General features: G+C 36.2%; 1 protein-coding gene across 1 annotated transcript in view; it reads left to right on the top strand.

Annotated features, from left to right (window-relative positions):
• kntc1 (kinetochore associated 1) overlaps positions 1–23,705 on the top strand; it is a 59,450-nt gene that overhangs the window by 14,892 nt on the left and 20,853 nt on the right. The window contains exons 22-45 of the mRNA XM_084115449.1: positions 986–1,129; positions 1,930–2,025; positions 6,346–6,449; positions 6,957–7,059; positions 8,821–8,955; positions 11,981–12,100; positions 12,324–12,396; positions 13,650–13,717; positions 13,815–14,143; positions 14,940–15,112; positions 15,249–15,346; positions 15,695–15,836; positions 16,095–16,151; positions 17,129–17,292; positions 17,917–18,021; positions 18,115–18,243; positions 18,534–18,650; positions 18,753–18,862; positions 20,750–20,981; positions 21,240–21,329; positions 21,415–21,583; positions 21,729–21,787; positions 22,521–22,737; positions 23,153–23,226. Coding sequence (XP_083971575.1) covers positions 986–1,129; positions 1,930–2,025; positions 6,346–6,449; positions 6,957–7,059; positions 8,821–8,955; positions 11,981–12,100; positions 12,324–12,396; positions 13,650–13,717; positions 13,815–14,143; positions 14,940–15,112; positions 15,249–15,346; positions 15,695–15,836; positions 16,095–16,151; positions 17,129–17,292; positions 17,917–18,021; positions 18,115–18,243; positions 18,534–18,650; positions 18,753–18,862; positions 20,750–20,981; positions 21,240–21,329; positions 21,415–21,583; positions 21,729–21,787; positions 22,521–22,737; positions 23,153–23,226 — 3,108 coding nt within the window. The remainder of the gene's footprint in view (positions 1–985; positions 1,130–1,929; positions 2,026–6,345; positions 6,450–6,956; positions 7,060–8,820; positions 8,956–11,980; positions 12,101–12,323; positions 12,397–13,649; positions 13,718–13,814; positions 14,144–14,939; positions 15,113–15,248; positions 15,347–15,694; positions 15,837–16,094; positions 16,152–17,128; positions 17,293–17,916; positions 18,022–18,114; positions 18,244–18,533; positions 18,651–18,752; positions 18,863–20,749; positions 20,982–21,239; positions 21,330–21,414; positions 21,584–21,728; positions 21,788–22,520; positions 22,738–23,152; positions 23,227–23,705) is intronic.

Genomic DNA, 23,705 nt, shown 5'->3' with positions numbered 1-23,705 from the left:
GTTAGAGCTTTGAAGTGTGAAGCACTTGGAAGTCATTGAAAAGTGCTTGAATTTCACTCTCAAAAGGTTGTACGAACCCTGAAATGAATAATGTAAAATCATTCGACTATTTCTGCCACAATACCATGGTTACAGTTAACATTACTACCTTAAATCCATGGTGAATGTTGGTAATTTTTGTACTGAAAAGCTTAGAATAGAACTATGGATAGAACCAAATCCCCGTCCCACATTTTTCTTTTTTCGATAATCTGTCATAATATAGATCGCTATTTCTGTTTCATTGCGTTAAATAGACGTTCTAGCACCTTTGGTTATATTTGTACTGTTTTGCTGCTTTTTTTTTTTTTATCCCCTGAAAGTGTCTGGGCATCACTCACCTTCTGTGAATGGCACTTATTGAGTTCCAATAGTTCATTTGGTGAATGTATAAAGTAAGTTCCCCTCCCCACAGTTATAATTCACTACAAGAGAAATGTGATATTGCCCATATAATGGCAGGCGGGCTAAATGAAAATGCAAATTCACTCTCTGACAGTAGGTGGTACTTAATGAAATACAGTGGTTACCCCTGTACATAAACCATCCCACCAAATTTCAGATCTCTTTGACTTCAAGTTTGATGCCCAGACAAATCCTTTTGTTGCAAGATGTCACTTGGTGTCATACTTTTTATCTAATGGATTCAGAAAGATTAGTCTCTGAATATTTTTTTCAAGGGGCACTGTGTTGTTACTAAATATAAATACAAGACAACATGCTAGTGTTGTCACAACATTACAGTATTCTGTTTTAATACCAGTAGAATTCCACAAAAGTCCACACATTTTCTTTTTAGAATGGTTTCAGTTTTTTTGTTTTGTTATTGGACCCATTGAATTAGGTTAATTTATCTATAAAATGTTGTTGTTTTTTTTGTTTGTTTTTTTTACATTTATTGATTATTCATGACACAAAGCATTGATTAACTTGTGTTCTGTGGCAGGGAAGCACACGTAGTATGGCCTTTCTGATGCTGGATAAGGTGAAGGCCCCAGAGCTGATTCCTGCGGTTATTGAGAACAGCATTGAACCTTATGCTCTTGAGAACGGATTGGACCTGGACCAAACCCTCTTACACTATATCAAGGTCACCTTTATTTTTCAGTAATTAGGAAAATGGTTGTTTATAGTGTTATTTTTTAGATCTACTCTTGTTGCACCAAAGTTTTATATTAACATGTTTTTTGGTGTGTTAAGCATTGTAGCCAATCTCAGACATGTGATGCTTTGCAGAAGGCCACTAGACAGTACTCAAGTGTAAAAACACTCTATATTATAATCAGTAGTAGTCATATAAGGTCATGTATTGTGCGCATAAATTCTGGATTCTATTTTTGAGGGAACAAAGTTGAACAAAAACTGATAATTAAATCATACAAATGTAAAAATAAATTAATAATAATAATTAAATGTAAAATTATGTAATACATAAAAACAATCAGAATAAATCACTTACTAAAAAAGATTTAGTTTACCTGTATAACAGTTGACAATTAATCAACCTCAGACAACCATGTTAAATTATTGAAATATAAGATTAATATCAGGGGGTACTTTAAGTAAATATTTTAGATCAATTTGGCTGTCAAAAAAAGTTTGTGAATCCCTAACTATATGATTGGCTTTATATTCCTAATACCCCAATATCAATTTTACATAAAAAAAAAAAACCTTGTGCAGGTAAATATGACACTCAGTCTGCTGATAAAAATATATAAACAATGATAAAGAAGTCCCTAATATATTTGTATACAATGTACACTACAGACATCAGTGGTCTATTAGTCTACCTTTTGGGACTGGGAATTTTTAATGAATTGTTATTATAATATAATAGTTTTAATTTATTGTGCTGTCAGTTTATGTTTTGATGTGTTTAAATTTTAGGACCTGCTAGACTGTTGCAGCTCTCAAATCACCTCTCTCTTCACTGAATGGGAGGCCAAAGCCGTGGCTGTACTACACTGCATGACAGACACTAATGTAAGATCTGTTCATACATCTAACACAGTATTCTGTTGCACAATATTCGATTTATATACATTATTTATTTATTTATTAGTGATGCAATTAGTGAAAATTCTTTACTCACGGTAGGGATCAACATATACTCTAGTGGTATCGATACTATTAATACTGGTGTTGTATAGAGAGGATCGATCCTCACAAAAATATTGATAGGGTTTGACTAGGAATTTTATGAAATATTTAGTGCAAAAAAATGGCAAAGAAAGAAGAGAGGAGAAGAGAAAAGTCACAGAGAGAAGTCATCTGGAGTTCTTTTTCTTATCTCACTATGGGAATGGTTCTTAACTGTCCTTAGACAAGCCGTAAAGGTATGTCGGCTGGGGATGAACTAGAGAACATGTTACAGTGAATTCTCTTTCTAACTGTTCTATTATGATGACTGCTAGACTAGTTCTTCGAGCGGTGGAGCAAGGGGAAAAGAAGCCTCGAATCTATGTGTGTGGATGAATATTAGGAAGGAGGGACTCCCGCTTCACTGTCGTGACTCGTGATTGGTCTTTCAAATGATAGACATTGTGATATTGGTGCTTCCAGGATTGGTCAAATTGGCTTTCAAATTGAATTACTCATTTTGATTTAAAATTTATGTATGTACAGTGGGTACGGAATAGGGATGGGACGATACACTTAAATTCACGATACGATGCACCTCGATATGCCAGGGTCACGATACGATACGTCACGATACGATATCAAAAAAGAAAAAAAATATTACTGTTTAACAACAACTTTATTATGGTGACGTTGAAGGTGGTGGTTCATGTTTGATGTGTTGGATGTGGTGTACGGAATGACAGCATGGCATAGCTTACAGACAGTCTTAAGGCCATTGCACACTGAGTCCGAAATTTTCGTATGCGTTTTTTCGTGTTCGTCAGCCTTAAAATTCGTCACGCACAGAAACCTTGCACACTGAGTCCGATGCGTATTTATTAAACCTTTGCGCAAAAAAAAAAAACCGCAAAAAATACTAAATGGATTCGTCGAGCAGTGAGGATGATTTCGTTGCCCTCTTTCTTCTTAAAAAGAGAAAAAGAAAGAGGAAAATATTGGGACCATCCAATCCTGAGATTGCGCCGAGAAGAAGGAGAGTTTCACCTCCTTATCAAGGAGTTGCGAAATTATCCCGAGGCCCGAGCAATTAAAAATTTACCTCAGAATGTCAGTGGAATAGTTTGATGCTTTGCTAGCGATACTGAAGCCACATATTAAAAAGAAGACGACCAATTTCCGTGAACCAATCGATCCTGAACAGAGACTGGCAGTATGTCTAAGGTATGGACACACACACACACACACACACACGGCCGGCGGAAGCGCTGGGCAGACAGAACCGAACAGCTGGATTTTGTCGTTCGCTTGCACTGTGGCTCTGAATTGTCAAACACCATTCAAAATACAGGCTGTGGATGCGAAAAACGCAGAAAATCGAAAAGAAAAGGTGAAATGTGACGTTCAGAGATATGTCTTCCTCAGCATAGGTCTTATGATACAATTTCCGGTTTCTTCGTGTGGGAAAATCACGCATTTATATTACACTGTTTTCTATTGCAGGTGCTCACCGAGACTGGGGTTCGAATCCAGCTAAAGCCAACTTTTTGTAATATTTATTATTGAATTAAATAAGCATTCTTTTTGAATGCATACTGTTCCAGTGTCAATAAAATATACATATTTTATTACATATACTACGCAAATCATGCAGCAGTGCCATCTATCTTTATTTCGCGATCCATTTTTTTCGACCTCGATGCGTTTCGTCACGTTTTGTATCGCGATATTTCGTCAAACGATATTTCGTCCCATCCCTAGTACGGAAAGTATTCAGACCCCCTTAAATTTTTCACTCTTTGTTATATTGCAGCCATTTGCTAAAATCATTTAAGTTCTTTTTTTTTTCCTCATTATTGTACACACAGCACCCCATATTGACAGAAAAACACAGAATTGTTGACATTTTTGCACATTTATTAAAAAAGAAAAACTGAAATATCACATGGTCCTAAGTATTCAGACCCTTTGCTTAGTATTTAGTAGAAGCACCCTTTTGATCTAATACAGCCATGAGGCTTTTTGGGAAAGATGCAACAAGTTTTTCACACCTGGATTTGGGTATCCTCTGCCATTCCTCCTTGCAGATTCTCTCCAGTTCTGTCAGGTTGGATGGTAAACGTTAGTGGACAGCCATTTTCAGGTCTCTCCAGAGATGCTCAATTGGGTTTAAGTCAGGGCTCTGGCTGGGGCCATTCAAGAACAGTCACGGAGTTGTTGTGAAGCCGCTCCTTCGTTATTTTAGCTGTGTGCTTAGGGTCATCGTCTTGTTGGAAGGTGAACCTTCTGCCCAGTCTGAGGTCCAGAGCACTCTGGAGAAGGTTTTCGTCCAGGATATCCCTGTACTTGGCCGCATTCATCTTTCCCTCGATTGCAACCAGTCGTCCTGTCCCTGCAGCTGAAAAACACCCCCACAGCATGTTACTGCCACCACCATGCTTCACTGTTGAGACTGTATTGGACAGGTGATGAGCAGTGCCTGGTTTTCTCCACACATACCGCTTAGAATTAAGGCCAAAAAGTTCTATCTTGGTCTCATCAGACCAGAGAATCTTATTTATCACCATCTTGGAGTCCTTCAGGTGTGCTTTCATGTGTCTTGCACTGAGGAGAGGCTTCCGTCGGGCCACTCTGCCATAAAGCCCCGACTGGTGGATGGCTGCAGTGATGGTTGACTTACTACAACTTTCTCCCATCTCCCGACTGCATCTCTAGAGCTCAGCCACAGTGATCTTTGGGTTCTTCTTTACCTCTCTCACCAAGGCTCTTCTCCCCCGATATCTCAGTTTGGCCGGACGGCCAGCTCTAGGAAGGGTTCTGGTCGTCCCAGACGTCTTCCATTTAAGGATTATGGTGGCCACTGTGCTCTTAGGAACCTTAAGTGCAGCAGAAATTTTTTTGTAACCTTGGCCAGATCTGTGCCTTGCCACAATTCTGTCTCTGAGCTCTTCGGGCAGTTCCTTTGACCTCATGATTCTCATTTGCTCTGACAAGCACTTCTTCTTCTTCTTCTTTTTGATTTTTAACGGCGGCTGGCAACCAACTTAAATAGGTGCATTACCGCCACCTTCTGCGGGTGGAACAGAGTTTTACAATCTATTCACCAAACCCGTTTCTCTAATAAAATCGAAGAAGACTTTACTATTTATTTCACTTGCCCATTTTATTAAAACCTTAAAATTTATTTCCTGCTTTACATTCTTTCTTATTTCTTCTATCATTGTTCCTCTTTCTTGCTTATATCTTCTACAATCAAGAAATACATGAGTTACTGTTTCTTCAACCTTACAGATTTCACATAACCCGTTTGGGTGTTTCCCTATTATTTTAAGTGTGCTATTTAAATTTGAGTGCCCTAATAATATTCTGCTGAAAATAATCTCTTCTTTCCTTGACTTACCTATACACTTTATATTTTGATTTACCTTGTTTAATAAGCTGAAAAGGAATCTACCCTTTGTCCCATTGTTCCACTCTACTTGCCATTCTTCTATCAATTTACTCCAGATTAAAACCTTCATCTCTGATTTACTTAATGGAACTTGTAACTCTATTATATCTTTCTGTAAAGCTTGTTTTGCTAATGTGTCCACTTCTTCATTTCCCCTTATTCCTATGTGTGCTGGAATCTCTGACAAGCACTGTGAGCTGTAAGGTCTTACATAGACAGGTGTGTGGCTTTCCTAATCAAGTCCAATCAGTATAATCAAACACAGCTGGACTCAAATGAAGGTGTAGAACCATCTCAAGGATGATCAGAAGAAATGGACAGCACCTGAGTTAAATATATGAGTGTCACAGCAAAGGGTCTGAATTAGGACCATGTGATATTTCAGTTTTTGCTTATATCTTCTACAATCAAGAAATACTATGTGCAAAAATGTCAACAATTCTGTGTTTTTCTGTCAATATGGGGTGCTGTGTGTACAATAATGAGGAAAAAAAATGAACTTAAATGATTTTAGCAAATGGCTGCAATATAACAAAGAGTGAAAAATTTAAGGGGGTCTGAATACTTTTCGTACCCACTGTATGTGTAGGCTATATCTAGAGAGCTGTCAATTTGAATCACATAAGAACTAGAGATTGCTGGGGATGCAGCAAAGTTGAGTAGGGTTCCTAAATGCTGTCAGTGTGAAGGCCTACTGTCAAATTGACTTTAACTTCCTGTTTTTAGTCACAGTAGATTCTGTTAGCAAAACATTGTCTTTTTACATGTTTTAGAAGGTGATGGATGCTGTGATTGAAATAATGTACAAGGCCGTGGTGCCCTGGAGTGAAACCATCGAGAAACTTGTTCAGCAGCACTTGGAGAAGGAACATCCAAAGTGAGTGGTGTTGTAAAACATAGTTTTTTTGTGTTGTTTTTATTATTTTTTTTTTTTTTTTTTTTTTTTTATAAGCTCTTTTACATGACTTCACTGTAGAGTGAGGCTTCAAGGCTAGCTCCGGTGGCACATGTTAACAGCACTCAGAGTAGTTTACACTATTTCAACACATCTGCATTTTACTTTTTTAAAATACAGCACATCATTTTTGACTCATGCACTTTAAATGTTTGATTTCAGTTGGACTAAAGTAATAATTTCACTTCAAATAAAGTCTGACTTATCTCATACTAGTCTGATTTTTGGGAAGACCTGAGTAATGAAATTGTTGCTTGACTTGAATTTATACATATTAATCGGACATTTTAATAGAGCATTTGGACCCGCAAATGGTCAATGTGACCTCAGACTTTACAATTGGATTACATATTTCTGTGTGTTTGCAGCATATAGCTGCAGTACATCAAATTCAGTTAGCACTATTTGTAAGTATTTTCATATCTACAGACAGGAGTTACTGAGAGAGGGTTACAGATTGATGGAAATAAAGAAGCTTCTCAGATGCTATGGCATCCGCACCTTAGCCCTCTCTAACACTCGTGATATCATGGTAAGTTTGTCTTCATTAACTTAAAAGTCCTACAGTGAGGAAAATAAGTATTTGAACACCCTGCTATTTTGCAAGTTCTCCCACTTGGAAATCATGGAGGGGTCTGAAATTGTCATCGTAGGTGCATGTCCACTGTGAGAGACATAATCTAAAAAAAAAAATCCAGAAATCACAATATATGATTTTTGAACCATTTATTTGTATGATACAGCTGCAAATAAGTATTTGAACACCTGTCTATCAGCTAGAATTCTGACCCTCAAAGACCTGTTAGTCTGCCTTTAAAATGTCCACCTCCACTCCATTTATTATCCTAAATTAGATGCACCTGTTTGAGGTCGTTAGCTGCATAAAGACACCTGTCCACCCCATACAATCAGTAAGAATCCAACTACTAACATGGCCAAGACCAAAGAGCTGTCCAAAGACACTAGAGACAAAATTGTACACCTCCACAAGGCTGGAAAGGGCTATGGGGAAATTGCCAAGCAGCTTGGTGAAAAAAGGTCCACTGTTGGAGCAATCATTAGAAAATGGAAGAAGCTAAACATGACTGTCAATCTCCCTCGGACTGGGGCTCCATGCAAGATCTCACCTCGTGGGGTCTCAATGATCCTAAGAAAGGTGAGAAATCAGCCCAGAACTGCACGGGAGGAGCTGGTCAATGACCTGAAAAGAGCTGGGACCACCGTTTCCAAGGTTACTGTTGGTAATACACTAAGACGTCATGGTTTGAAATCATGCATGGCACGGAAGGTTCCCCTGCTTAAACCAGCACATGTCAAGGCCCGTCTTAAGTTTGCCAATGACCATTTGGATGATCCAGAGGAGTCATGGGAGAAAGTCATGTGGTCAGATGAGACCAAAATAGAACTTTTTGGTCATAATTCCACTAAACGTGTTTGGAGGAAGAAGAATGATGAGTACCATCCCAAGAACACCATCCCTACTGTGAAGCATGGGGGTGGTAGCATCATGCTTTGGGGGTGTTTTTCTGCACATGGGACAGGGCGACTGCACTGTATTAAGGAGAGGATGACCGGGGCCATGTATTGCGAGATTTTGGGGAACAACCTCCTTCCCTCAGTTAGAGCATTGAAGATGGGTCGAGGCTGGGTCTTCCAACATGACAATGACCCGAAGCACACAGCCAGGATAACCAAGGAGTGGCTCTGTAAGAAGCATATCAAGGTTCTGGCGTGGCCTAGCCAGTCTCCAGACCTAAACCCAATAGAGAATCTTTGGAGGGAGCTCAAACTCTTCTCAGCGACAGCCCAGAAACCTGACTGATCTAGAGAAGATCTGTGTGGAGGAGTGGGCCAAAATCCCTCCTGCAGTGTGTGCAAACCTGGTGAAAAACTACAGGAAACGTTTGACCTCTGTAATTGCAAACAAAGGCTACTGTACCAAATATTAACATTGATTTTCTCAGGTGTTCAAATACTTATTTGCAGCTGTATCATACAAATAAATAGTTAAAAAATCATACATTGTGATTTCTGGATTTTTTTTTTTAGATTATGTCTCTCACAGTGGACATGCACCTACGATGACAATTTCAGACCCCTCCATGATTTCTAAGTGGGAGAACTTGCAAAATAGCAGGGTGTTCAAATACTTATTTTCCTCACTGTATTATGTGTGTTCATTTAACAATTTTACTATTCCTTACTTTCTTAAAGATGTAAAGGTTTTGACCTTTGTATCAGCCACTCTGTTCATGCAAGTACCTGATATTTCACTGATGTTTGCTTTGTTTAGATGCTTGTGAGGCACATTCTGAAGCAGGACCTGCCCACCTCTCTCGAGGACTCACTGAAGTTGATTGAGGCCTACAAACTAAACCCAGCAGAGATCCACCATCTTCACTGCATCCAGCTTATACAGTGTAATAAGGTATTACTTCCACAGAATTGGGACTTGGCGGTATATAGGTAACAACATGATGGACCCTCACATTTCTTCTTAGAGGCAGTACTCATAAATGGGTACATTTCTATAACAGAAAATGAGGGACTACAGCAAACATCATTATTCCTTTTCCTTTTGCACAAATAATAAAGAAAAATCCTCGATAGACTTTCAAAAAGAGAAGAAAATATATAGAGATAAAATATATATAAATATATATATATATAATTATGCCCGTATAAGAGAGAAAGATGTACATTTTATCATCACTCCTTCAGCCATTGTATTATAAACACACTTGCAGGGTTGTATATCCAAAAAAATAACTGGAACACGTCATTAGCAGGGTCCCCGCAATTCCTTAAAAAGTCTTAAAAGTTCTTAAATTAGATTTTTCAAATTTAAGGCCATAAAAAGTCTTAAAAATCATTTATTTAAAAAAAGAAAATATCTTTTATTTTTACTTATGAAAGGTCTTAAATTTTAGATGACACTCTGACTTATACTTATCTAAATGCTTTCGAAATTAAAACTATCTAATTAGCGTAGGCCTACGTATTATATTTTTAAATCTATCTTGGGGGATTTGCTTGTTCGCGTGACAATTCGCGTCACTTACGGCAGCCTATTAGCCTACGTCTGTCTCCTGCACGCGAGAGGAGAGAAGAAAACGAGTAAATGTCAGTTCGATTGTAAGTTAAGTCTTTATGTGCTTAGGAGTGTGCGATGTTGTCTATGAACTATGATGATATTGTAATCATTGTTTTAACTATGTACGAGGCACTGCGAGTGCGAGCTGACATCGCGTTTGTCTCTCATGCTTGCTTTCACTGCGTGATGTGTCAGTGCAGTTATAGATGTCCCCAAATGAGTTTTTGTCTTATATTTATATCATATTATGTTGTTATATTAGAATATCACATGAGCAAGAGTGCCGTTTTCCTGTGCACAATTGCAAATGTGCTATTTATTTTATACAACAGTTAAATTAACAATAAAGTTAACATTGTGAGTTACTTTTTGGACACAATATTGTCAATTTTCACTTTATATCGTCGACGAGAATTTCATAATGAAGCCGTGGTCCAACAGACTGCAATGTTTTTGTTTTTGTTTTTGTTTTTTTTTACTGAAATCCGCGTTTTGAACAAATCATTTTAACGATTCAATGAACAATCACTTGTTTTTCTGAATGAATCAGCCGTTTGAACAAATCGGTTGACTCCAACAACTCGCTTATTAAGACAGTGACTTGCCGCCACCTACTGGTGGTTTTAGTTTCATATTTAAAGTATCCTTTAATTAAAATGTTAAAATTATAAATCATTTCATATTTAAATATTGAATAGCTTTATTTATGCAATTGTAAATGAAGTGTAAATATAGTAATGCCAGTTTTGATGCCGCTTCTGTGTCACCTCTGCACTGCAAGGATGGATTTTAATTTAATGATTTATTTTGACATTGGTACTGTGTTATTCTAATATAATTTAATTTGAATGTTAGAATTTGACATAAAAGGTGATGCATACCTCTAAATACGTTTAGAAACAATGTCCATAATATATAGGTGAAAAATGCCCCTGGAAATCAATTTAAGGTGGAAAATATTGCCCCTTAATAAAAATGTTAATTTCGGTCACTACTGTGAACTGACCACTATAGAATATAAAAATTATGAATATCTTTGTGGGTCTGCTGTCAACAACAGGCCTAAACCAGCCAGGGTACCAGTACAAAAACACAATCAGTAAAATATCATCTAATTATTATCAACAAAACTTTGAAAATATATGGACATATTTTTGTCAATATTGCGCACCCCTAATGTACGGTATTAATTTTGATTTCTTCAGGTCTTAAAAAGGTCTTAAAAAGCCTTAAATTTGACTTTAAAAATTGTGCAGATACCCTGATTAGTCTGTCCACTTGTCTTTTTAACTTTTTCTCAACTTTTAGTTATTAATTTTGCGCTAAATGAAACAATCACAAGTCACGCGGAGACGTTCTTGACCACTTGAGTGATAATACAAGCTAAATAAATGAACTGACTCAGCAAATATTTTTTTATGATCAATGCAGAAGAACTGATTCAAGAAAACGTTCAAAGTCAAAACGCAGCGCTATTGCACATTCTACAGGCTTGCAGTTTCAGAGCAGTTCATAGTTAATGAATACCACTCATTTATGCCAAGCGATTGCTTACGATCTACTGTTGATGAATTGACAATATTGACTTTATGTTGTTTGTATTGTGATGTTTTAGATTGTTCTAAGACTGCATATTTTATCTCCCTTGTATGTTTAAGTGAGGAGCTGGAAAGTAGTTAAGGTATTTCAAAATAAGGGTCCGAGTGTATTTCAGGCTTTTTTATAATTAAATGTCCTGGATTATACAGAGCATATTTTTTTCTGGTTATAATTGGTGTTTCGGGTTACAAAATAAAGTGTATCTGGCATATACATTAATATTAAGAATATACATAATTCCATAATTATTAAATAAACCATATTTGAAGCAGAAACATTTAAAAACCTAGTTAAAAAATAATAATAAATTTATCATGTTGCTTGTACATGTCTCCTTGTATCCCTTTATTAAGGAAAAACTGATTTTTTGATATATTTTTAATATGCCCGTAAATTTGCTCCAGAATTTCTTAAATTAGGAGCACAATTTATCTGAAATTACCCGAGGCTACTAATATCAGACCTGACCCATGCCTGAGGCACTTTTCATATTTTTGGAATATTTTAGTATTAACTAAAATATTCCAAATATACGAACCTGCTCGGGTCTTGGGTCAGACCACGGGTTTTCGAATCGAAGTGGACCAATGAAGACCTCTAATGAAACCACTGCAATCTCCAACAAATTCATATTCAGTATATTGTAAAAATATATACCTCCTAGCCCTAATCAGCAGTTACAACATGGAAATGTTAAGAAAGCAGTTTCAATTCAGATAGGAATCAAGGGTGATATATTTGGATATTGTTGTATTCACAGAGGGAGAAGTGCATTGCGCTGCTGAAGAATCTGCCCCATTCTGAAGCAGAATTTGTGATTGAGCGAATGGCCTGTTGGGCAAGACTTGAACTTCAAGACAAGCGACACATTTCTGAAGAGGTCAGAATTTGGTGTTGTGGGTTAAAAATAAGAAATTATATTTTGCATAAAGACTATAGATTTAAATGGACAATGTTTCAATGGAAAAAAATCTTAATACTAAAGTAGGATTAGTTTTCTATATGAAAAGTTTTTGAATTGTTATTGTTAAACATACTTGGAAATGTTCATCTATATAAGCAAGATTTATATATACTGAATTAAATGTATTTTCTTTCAATAGCAGAAGAAATTACAAATGCTAATATCACAGATTATGGTTGAAGCTTTGAAGTACCTGCAGAGCATTCAGACAGGTGAGTGCACAACCAAGTATTAGAACTGGTTTTCTTTCTAATAATGCAGTTTTAAAAGGATAGGTCACCACAGAATTTACATTTACGCCCCTTTGTTCTGAACCCCAGAAATGAAGTACCCAAATTAAAATATAGTTTATGAAGCCCTTGGACTAGAAGCATAATTGTGGTCTCATTTGAAGGACAGTTGGCAGTTTATTTTATTAAGACTCAGAATTACAGTCAAAAAGAAAAATAGTTATAAAGGCTTAAATGTTACATTTTTATAAAATAAATGTCATTAAATATTTTGTTCAAATTTTTTTAATTGGCCTTGTTGCAGTCTAGAAACCCAGTGCAAGTTTGACCATATTCCATTTGAAAGAAACATCAGCTATGAGAATTTGTGAGATTAAACCATGTTTTTTTTTTTTCTCCATTATCATTGTATAACATCAGTTTAGAGTTTAAAATAACTTCCTTCTGTTGTCTGAGGTGGTTTCTTGTAGATTTCCTCAATGGATGCATAAGAGGCTTGTTAAAGGCATTGATTGCTGTTTTGATTTTAAAAAACGGATAGTTTCCCTTGATTCTGATTGGTTGAGCCGAAGCCGTTGTAAATTACTCAACAAACATACACCTGTGACCTTATTACATTAGTATTACTACACAACTTTGTTGCTGCATGTGTTGCTTGGCAACCTCTTTGGAACTACATTGCTTGGAAGGAATAAATGTGTTATAACGTTACATTTTTTGTTACTGGTGTTTATTTTTTGAATAAAATAAATATTAAAATTAATATTTTTGAGTAACCGTTTTATAAAAGCAATAAGCCCCTTGAAGTCGTGTTTTACAGTGAATTTAGAACAGCTAAGGTTTTTTTTATAAATTCACTGTAAAACACGGCTTCAAGGGGCTTATTGCTTTTATTATATACCTCCTATAACAAATGTAAAAAAAAAAAAAAAATGTCACTATATGATTTATACGATAAAACATTATAAGACATATCAAGCCTTTCTAATTGAATAAAAAAAATGAAGACTTATGCAGTAAATATAATAACACAGAAAGTGATAATTGAACAAACAATACTCATTTTGACTGGAAGAGAAGTGTGTACATAAGGTCAAAATCTGCAATTTTGCAACTTTAAATATTTTAATCGACTGATAGTACTACTACAAGGATAATCAATTTAATATTTTTTTTTATGAACTAGATTGATTTTTTTTTAGACAGTTAAAGTTTCCTGTCCTTTCTTCTTGTAGATGATGCGTTCAAGAAGACTGAATGTGGGAACAGTCTGAACATGTTCACAGCCATGTCTCATCTACAGGTCTTTATTTGTTCATAATGGATTTGAGGCATTTAATGCCATATTGGACATACATCTACAAATGGGTATGTTTATTTTAAAATGTTTTTGACTTTAGGAAGACTTTGACATCTTCTTAACACCAGAAGAATATGAGGATCCTTTAGTGAGACATAAGTTCAACCAGCAGCTCATCACCGCATATGAGAATGCACAAGCATGGCGGCGCTCAGGAAAACAACACCCTGACAAGGTTTCAAGTAGTCACCTGAATGGTAATGCTGCAGTAGCCAATGATCCTGATGGTAAAACAAAGACACTCTCTACTGAAGCTGGGCTACACCGGCTGGCCAGGCAGCTGCAGAAGACAGAGCAGGAACTTTGGGCAGACCTGGCGCTGAGAGCTCTGGATGCTGGAGATGTGGAGAAAGCCCTGCAGATCCTAAGGTAAAGGAGAAGGGAATGATGGGGTGGGTATTTAAGGATCTAAATGCTGTGAAAAAGTGTATACATTCGGAATAGGCAGTTATTTCTCACTTTTTAAAAATAATAGGCCTATTACCAAGCATTATTTTCAATCTACAATCTTATAAAGTAAAGAAAATAATACAACTGCACCTGATTCTCAATATTGATTTAGCAATTGATCCAAAAAGTCTAACAAAGTACAAAACAAAGTGGTAGTTGTTAATATAAAATAATTTTAGTATGCATAGCCTACAATTTAATAATATAATATAATAAAGTTTTATTGCTCCACTGCTCCACTTCACTCTCCACTTCTAATATTTCCTAATTTTATAACATTATCTGTGTAAATAGTAAGCCGTAAACTAGCAAATTTCAATGGTCTCTCATTACTCTCTACATTTTACATATTGAGATGCGAAAGATACAATACAATGTGTGATATACACAAAATTATGTTTGTAAACTGCTCAAGTCAAGTCACCTTTATTTAGAGCTTTATACAATACAGATTGTTTCACTTAGCTTTACAGTGATAACAGAAAAAAGTTTCAGGGATGCACACTTTCTCACTTGAAAAGCAAGCACATTTCGGCAAATGGACAATTTGATGAGAGAATATAAAAAATATATTAATTTGTGTTAAGATGAACGAAAGTCTTGATTTTGGAATAACTAGAGGGTGAGTAAATGATGACAGAACGTTCATTTTTGGGTGAATGTTCCGTTTAAATTCTAATATCTTTTCTCATACCTTTCTTTTCACCTCATATAGTGAGCTATACCAGCATCACTCCAACTGCAGCACAGGACGAGTTCTGTTCAGCACTGCGCAGCGCCTCTGCCAGATGCTGGAGGAAAACGTCCCCATGGTTCTGCCTGAAAAGGTTAACCTCCCTGCTGTCATCCATAAGCTGGCCTGTCAGGCCATTACAGTCTGCCACAGTGGTACTGAAACACTTTCACCATTCATATTCTCTTAAAGTACATATCACTTGAGTTCTCAACCAGTTAGCTTATTTATGTATCACTCATTTGTCCTCTACACCAACTTGAAAAGGTACATGTATTTTCTCTTTCACAGACCTCTTGCTTGACTGTTTGGAGCTGTGTAAAAGCACTAGAAGTGCTGCAGATGTGTACAGACAATGTCAGATTGAAGATTTTGGATTTTTACCTAAGGTAAGCTTGCTAAACATTGTTTGTTCATGTACACACACGTGAGTGTTGACAGCACCCCAATATATTCCATCAAGCTGTCATCACTGGAAGTCTATCTTCATCTGGAGTGATATTCAAGCCACTTTGCTTTTCCCATACACTAAAAATATATCGAATAAGAATATATATAAATGCTGGAATAGATATTCAGTGTTTCCTACTGAATTTTGTGAGATTGTTGGGTGAAGACTGACAGGTTGCAAGTTCGTTCCTGTGTGGTGCAACATTATTTTTTTATATTTCAAAAGCTGCAATTTAAACAGGGATGTGTAGACTTTTAATATACCCACTGTATATATTTCTTTTCAGGAATCTGCATTGAGTGGTGAAGAGGACACTTACACTGATTCCCATTTTCATGATGGCTTTAATGAGGACTGCATTGTGCTAGATCCAGTCTCAGTGCTTCCGCTCCAGTATAAAATCACCAGAAATTTGTTGCCACTTTCAGGTAAGAGTTTGCTGTTACTGGTGTGATATATGCAAACTAGTGCCTTGATATGAATGATTGTTTTAAATTAGACCTTGGAATTACCAAACAAATTTTAATATGGGAATTGTTGAAGTGTAGGGCTGGAATTGACATTTGAAATTCAATGAATTAAGAAACAGTTTTTGTTAATTCCTTCCATTGTGAACATATATTAATTTATTCCTATGATTGAACTAAAACATAATGATTTAAACATAAAACTGTCCTTTATTCTAGAATCGAGACTTTATCCTTTTGGCTGTTCCTGTCTGTCATACTGTGCTCTCAAAGAAGGTAAGAGCATCATATTATTGCTTTGACTAGTATACTGTGAGACTGTTTATGCTTAATCCCAAGGTAAGGTCTTAAAGGACAAGTTTCTCATTTATTGTTCGGCAAAATTCTGCCGGCTAATGCAAAATGCATTATTTGGCTATCAAAAGTCTTTTGCTTGGTATAGGAAACCTGGGGAAAGAACATTGTTCATTTGCATATATTTCTGACATTGTAACAATCCAAAGCTGGTTGAAAATCAGCGAATGTGTACATGAGCAGAGAAGGACAGTCCAACCACTATCCAAGAGTTTGATAGCGCACCAACTCTGGCTTTTTCCCCACCACTGAGGTCAAATTCTAAAGTACCAGATGCCAATTGGTATCCCTAAACCGGGCAAAGTCTTTCTTATTTTGACCACATAATATGGGAAGGGGTTGAGCTAATCTTTGTCTATTATAATAGGTTGTGGTTGTTGTTGTTGAATATTAGAATATTAGGCATTAATCTGTCCTAAACACTTCACTTTCATTCATGTTTTCATTATTTCTAGGGCGTATTCAACATTACCAACTTTAATTGGTGACGACATTAGCTTCTTCTCTGTAGATTCTGTAGTTATCTGTTCAAGACTAGCAGCTTTAGGGGGCCAATGGAAAAGGGGCATGTGTTAAACAGTAGTACTAGTTGTTTAAGTGTAGTGCTTGCCCAGGGATTTAAAGTGTATAGTATGAAATCTCACAACATGCCTACCCAGGATTAATTACTGATCCAGGATAAAGTGTGAACAGTGTGATACATGGAAATAACCTAGGATTACATTTTTCCAAGACTAAATGACCTTGGGTGAACCGTTTCAATTGTGAAAACCCCAAATGTGTAAAGGCTGTGGAATATAAAGAACTGTGGTTTATTACATTTAAAAAGCAAAATGTATTTTAAAAATTTGATCGTGTTGTGAGAGGCAGATTTAAATTAAATGTCCTTATTTTCACAGAAACTGATTTGGTTGGGCCTTTACTCAATCCCATGGCCTCTATGCTGCAAATGCTACAGGAGTGCAGTCAGCTTGAACTGGCTCTGCGCCTTCTGATGGAGTCTTATGGCAGTATATTACTGCACTTTGTTTCTAACAACATGGACATCTCGCTAAGCAAAAGGGTGAGAATTCTGTAAAATAATTGAGTTAAAAAAAAACTATTATGTCTTTTAGTCTGTAATGTTGGTGTTTGAGCATGAAAACGGTCTGCAAAGTTACAAAGCACAAAGACCACTCCAATGGGAGTTATTCTCTACATCTGTAAACACTGTTTCTGAACTCCAAGAAATGGTTTGATTGTAGTCTTGAGTTTTCTTCTGGGAACGAACACATCACAGTATTCCTCATTTAAATAATTCCCACCCAAGGCATATGCAATTTAAATAAAGGTGTTAGTAGTGTGTTGAAACTCGTGGTCACGGTGATGGGCCTGACATTTACGAAACGCGCTCGAAGCGGTTGACCAATCACAAAACACTGGTCCAGCCAACCAATCAGAGCACATTGCCCTTTTCGAAAGGAGAGACAGAGAAACTAAGAGAGTGTTGCTGACAGACTGGGAAGAGAGGTGCTGCAACAATGAATTTTTTTTTACAAATTTGTTTTTTGAACATTCAAACATGAAAACCTATTTTAGTAGACCCTAAAATCAAAATCAAGTCTTTGTAAAAGGGCATAATATAGCGTCTTTCAATATAATGCAAATGAAAGGGTTTTTTTGACGATGTTGTATTTCTCATTTCCAGCTTCAGTCTAACAACCGCATGGCCAGAGACAAACAGACTCTTGACAGGATAGAGAAAACTGTTCTCTCGTCCGTCACAGTGGTTGTGGTCTCCTTGTTACAGAAGGTGTGCAAAGACACTTAAGATGCACAATTATATTATTTCTATGAAATAATGTAGTTCAGTCAGTTCATTAACTGTAACGGAGTTGTGTTTCAGGTGCTAAACTGGAGAGTGGTCGACTCAGATTTGGCCATCGGACTTTGCACCATTTTGTCCAAGGCAGCGGTCGTGGATATTCTGTGGAAGATGATCACCAGTGCCTGGCAAAATTACGACAAGATAAAGGTCAGACTGAAAGTTGGTTTGTGACTCAAGCTTTCATTTATTAGTTGTGCTTGCTAGGTCAACTCCTAACCCTAAGTATTGATTGGTAGGTAATTTTGGAGAGGCTAGCAATAGTAAGATAGCTTTAAAAGCATATGATCCCACCCTTCAGAGCGTCTCCAAAGCCATTTAATCCAGGCGATTATTGATTATTACTAATAAATTAAGCTACACTACACCTTCACTCAAATTTTCTTTAGAAAATGTAAAAATATACTTGAATAATAAATGTATTAATTTATCTTCTATAGGTTGTTGCTATGGTCGGAGCCCATCTAAGTTTTTTGTATAAGGATGAAGAGGAGAGAGGAAAGTTTCTGTCTGTCATCACTGATGCAGAGTGGGGCATTCAGCTTGGCAAACTTGGGGTCAGTGCTGAAGTTATGCAAAGTATTTCATTATTAAAAAAACACAATATGGCCAGAACTGTGTGAAAAACTTATACTATGTCCATTGACATTTCTTCTTAGGTTTCCATCCAGTCTGTGTTCAGGCAGTGCGCTGAGACGAAGAGAAACTTGATTCCTACACTTGTGAAAAATAAAAATATCACTCCTGACATCATACTGCATTACTGCAGGCAAGTCAGCTATTCACTATTTTGCTTTATTTATAATGGGTTGTAAAACACATATTTGGTAAGGTTTCTAAGATCATCAATATTTATTAATAATAATGTATCATCAGTGTTTTTGAAAAGGGAATATGATTCTCATTAATACTGGGCATTTCTTTTTGAGCTGAAGAGTGAATGAACAACAGTAAACTAAAGCACTATAAAAGCGGGTTAATTAACTTAACCAAACCAAACACTGTAAATGAGATTCTTTTAGATCTGCACAACAAAAACATAATATTACAGCTTACATCTGCACAAACGGATGAAAATGCAGAAGTGAACTCGGCCTTGCTAGTCAGAATGTGTAACTTCAGTCAGATGCGCTCTTCTCATAACAACGTGCTAAAACACAGGCAAATGAAAGCACAATGAATTCTCAGCATTCTATTACATTTGTGTTCTCATAATGTTATGAATTTGTCAGATGGGCACGGCACATAACTGCATTTTGCAGTTTTTCAAACCATGGCAATCACACATGTTTTTAATGAGAATTAAAATGTGAAACGGAAATACTAACCGTCTGAAATTTTGAAGCGGTTTATTGTGAAACCGGGAACCGTTTCATCCCTAGTGGAAACATGAGACATGAGTGAGGATGTTGGGAGAGAAACGAGATTCCAGTTGTAGTTCAGTGGAACATTAAATGAGATGCTGTTTAAATTGAGTAACCGGTTCACACAGTGTGTTATCTTTTTGACATTACCAGAGCATTGCAGTATTTGAACAATATTTTACTGATGGATGAAAACGGAGCATGACAAATTCATAATCCAATCAAAGGGACGGACAATTATTATTTGTAGTGCAAATACCTCTAATAATAATAGAACAATGCAATCATTGAGCTGGTTTTAGTCATTAATAGGCAAGTAAATTATTTTGAAACAAACAAAAACAATGCACTAAATGTAAAAGAAAAAGACAATGTGTCAACCGACTATAGCTAATATATATTTAAAAGCTAATGTTGAATTTACTATACAAACTTGCACAGAATAAAAAATTTCCACCACAGAATAAAAAATAAAAAAGGTAATTACAACTTTTTATTTCACAATTCTGAATTTTTATCTCAGAATTGTCTGACATAAAGTCTGAATTGCGAGTTATAAACTCCCAATTGCAAGAAAAAAAGTCTGAATTGCGAGTTATAAAGTCAGAATTGTGAGTTTATATCTCACAATTCAGACTTTATAACTTGCAATTGTGAGTTTATATCTCACAATTCAGAGAAAAAAGTCAGAATTGTGAGATCAAAGGTCGCAATTATCTTTTAAATTTGTTTTATTCCGTGGTGGAAAGAAACAAGCTTCCATATATTTTTCTTCAAGTCCTAAACTGGAAGAATTTCCCATATTTAAAAAATAAAAATAAAACCGCTTTGGAAGTTGCTTTAGAAAAATGTAGATAAAAATACCGGGAATCTAAGACATATTTCTAACAGTAAGCTCCAAAATATGACAAATGTGTACACTGTTTAAAAAAATAAATAAAAATTACAGTACAGTTTGTGCACTTACTGTGTACTTACTTAAGAAAGTACTGGGTAATATAAGTTACCTATGCAGGTCAAGGTAAGGTTTAGGTTTGGGTTTGGCACATAGTTATTACCTGGTTATTGTTCTTAATATAATAAGTCAATAGTATTTACATGTAAATATTTACAATTTACAAGTAAAGTGCTTCCGAATTTTCTGTATTAATTTGTCGCAAGTGTTTTGCCCGGAAATTTCCTTCAACTTAACGGATAATGTCCTGGCAGAAATTTACCAGTACATTTTCTGTTGTTGTTTTTTTCTCACAGTGTAATACTCAAGCTTTTTTGTTGTTGTTGTTATTCTGCAGCACATTTGGATTGGACAGCGATTCTGCCATCAATCTGTACATAACCACTCTACTACTGCAGGAAGATAGATGGTATGAGATGGAGATTGAAGAAGGTGATGCCAAAGGTGACCTGCGGGGCGAAGAGTCGCTTCTACGGAAAGACGACATGCTAGAAAGAGCTCTTCAGATTGTTCCTCAGCTCGGCTCTACCAAAGACCTTGTATTCAGTCTCAACTCCGCCTTGACCAAGGTCTTGTATTGCATACTTCACCTCTGACAGCCTAATCCCAGTGATTTTAACTTCAATTCTCCATGGAAAATATTTCATAAAATGTTTGTAATATTTTATGGGGTACAGGACATTATAAGGCATTGACTAATGTATTGTATAGTACTAATATAAATATTGTGCTACTAAGTGACATTTGATTACTCAAATGTAATTTTGATGTGTTGTATTATATATTAATCTAATGGTGTATACTGTATATGAATGCAATATTTACAGCTTAATCCTTACAACTATGAGTGGATAGAGAGAGTCCTCAAAACTATTCAGATGGCGGATGAGAGCACAAACCTTCTACCCCTTGGTCAGGTCAGTGAAATTCCAAGATTAAACAAACAAACAGATGTCAGTTTGATTTGGCACAGGAATAAGTGATTTATGATTTATTGTTTAGATGGTTGGATTACTCCAGCATTTAAAGTCACATAGAAGAATCTCTCCTCCCACTGACCTGGAGAGCTCATATCTTTTGGAGAACGGTCTTGAACCCACTGCTCTAGCTAACACCCGCCTGCCTTTTCATCTGCTATTCCAGACCAACCACGCCTTCTGGAAAATTGTCTGTGTGTATCATTTTGTTGTTTTTTGCAACCTTGTTCATTGTACCACAGCCTTCCAGATTTACCTAATTGTATTTTTCCTTAATTACTAATTTATTTTCTGTTCAATTTGACGTTTTCCTCTTTTTATTGTGTGCCGTGCCAACAGCTCCTGAACTTAGTGAGGACACTTTACCCACGCTGCTCTTCATCTGTAAATTGCTGAAGGTAACATACTGTTGACGGAGCTAAGATCACTGTCCTTCTTATTATTCCTGTTTTTAGTTGGTTTGCGTGTCAATGATTTATTATTATTAGAACTTCTTGCCATGTAGCAGATGTTTATGTAGGTAAAGTGACAGCACACAACAGCACACAGTTTGCATCTACAGCGCTAATAAAACAAGGGCTTTGAAGTGCCCCTTTCACACAGAAATGCTGGAAAAGTTCTGTAAAAGTCGTTCCACAACTGTTTTGGGATTGCGTGATTTTATTAATTCACACTGCCAGAGCATTCCCGTACTCTGCATTTATTCACACACACCCCGGTCGGTCCGAAAAGCCAAAGTGACATAACAATACCACATCTAATGTACTCGCCAGGAAGCCTCTCATAAACAATTGCATTGTATGTAGTACCGCTAAGCTCACGGTTCATTTTACTGTCTATACAGTGACTATGGCCACCCCTAAAATAAACTGACCCACCACCACCATCTGTCAAAACCATGTTAATTGTTTACATTAAACGTAGTATTACATATTTAGCTCTACACATATTATCTGACATGGATAAATAGCAAAATTCAACAACCCAACAATATTAGTGCAATTTTTAAAAACATATACCTGACATTCATGATAATAAGAGTTATGTGAAGAAACGTGTGTGTGTGTGCCACTTTGTGCCTTTTTTACAGGAGATATTTACAGTATTTTTTCTGTTTTGCTTTTTACCCAGCTTAATGTTGATAAGCTGTATGTTTTAGCTGTGAACCATGTGTTCAAGAAGAATCTTTTGCCTTTGCTAATGGATCAGTCTAAGAAAAACCAGCATCTTGGTCCCAGCAAAGAGTCGTCCAGTGTGACTCAGAGTATCTTTAAACATGCACTGTGCATTCAGAATCTGGAACTTGCTGCAGCCACAATCCATAAAATTGCTCAGGACCTTCCTGCAGGTGAGTCTGCTGGTATGACAGCACTCGATCCCTTCAACACTTTTTTTTTTAAATTTAATAAAGCCTGTCTTGTTCAGGTTTCTCTTTTACATACCCCGTAAAATGAAAGTGAATGTTGGCAAATGGTGTCAAGCTCCAAAAATGGCCAAAAAGTAACATGAAAGTAGTTCATGTGACTTGCACATTATGTCGCAAGTCTTCTGAAGAAATACAATAGCTTTATGCGAGGAACAAACCAAAGTTATTCACGGACTGTGTTTTCCAACGTATGCTTTGGTGCCTGATGCTGCTGTGGTGGACTTGAGCAGAGGCATTGTAATAAAAAATAAATAAATAAGAAAATTGGTTGGACAGTGCTGTGTATCGCATTTGATTTATTTTTTTACTTTTTATTATTATTATTATTTTATTTCAGGTGCAGAAAAGACTGATTTCTTAAAGTTCAGCTTGGAACTCGTATACAAGTTGCAGAAGTCTGATGCTCTGGAGGTATGTTGGCTTCCCAAAGAAAATCTAAATATATTGTTTTGAGGACAAACAATGTAAAACCATGTTTTGCAAGTGCACCATTTATATATTTTAAAGCTGTTTTGATAAATAGATAAACATGAAACATGGCTCATCTGTTAAACCAACCCACTTTCCAAGGGAGGACGGAACTTGATTTGATCACAAGCGGTCAGTTTAAAGACTTTAAGTACACCTGATATTAATGCATCTCCAGTAGCCTCTTGTGATCAGATTTTGTCGAGTGTGCTGGTTTTGTGACTACACATACTTTTAAGATTTTGCACATTTTGATGCGAAGCATGACAACAATGAAGGATTAGATTTATTTACATAGTGCCTTTTCCAAGCAACACAATATTTTGGTTTTAAATATTAACACAATAATAATAAACACAATAATAATAATTATATTGTGTTATATTATATTATACTAATATAATAATCAAAATAATATATAA

Source organism: Abramis brama, assembly GCF_963993115.1.
Source record: "Abramis brama genome assembly, chromosome: 5".
Taxonomy (NCBI): domain Eukaryota; kingdom Metazoa; phylum Chordata; class Actinopteri; order Cypriniformes; family Leuciscidae; genus Abramis; species Abramis brama.
The sequence above is the reverse complement of the archived record's forward strand: the minus strand, read 5'-3'. Positions and strand labels throughout refer to the sequence as shown.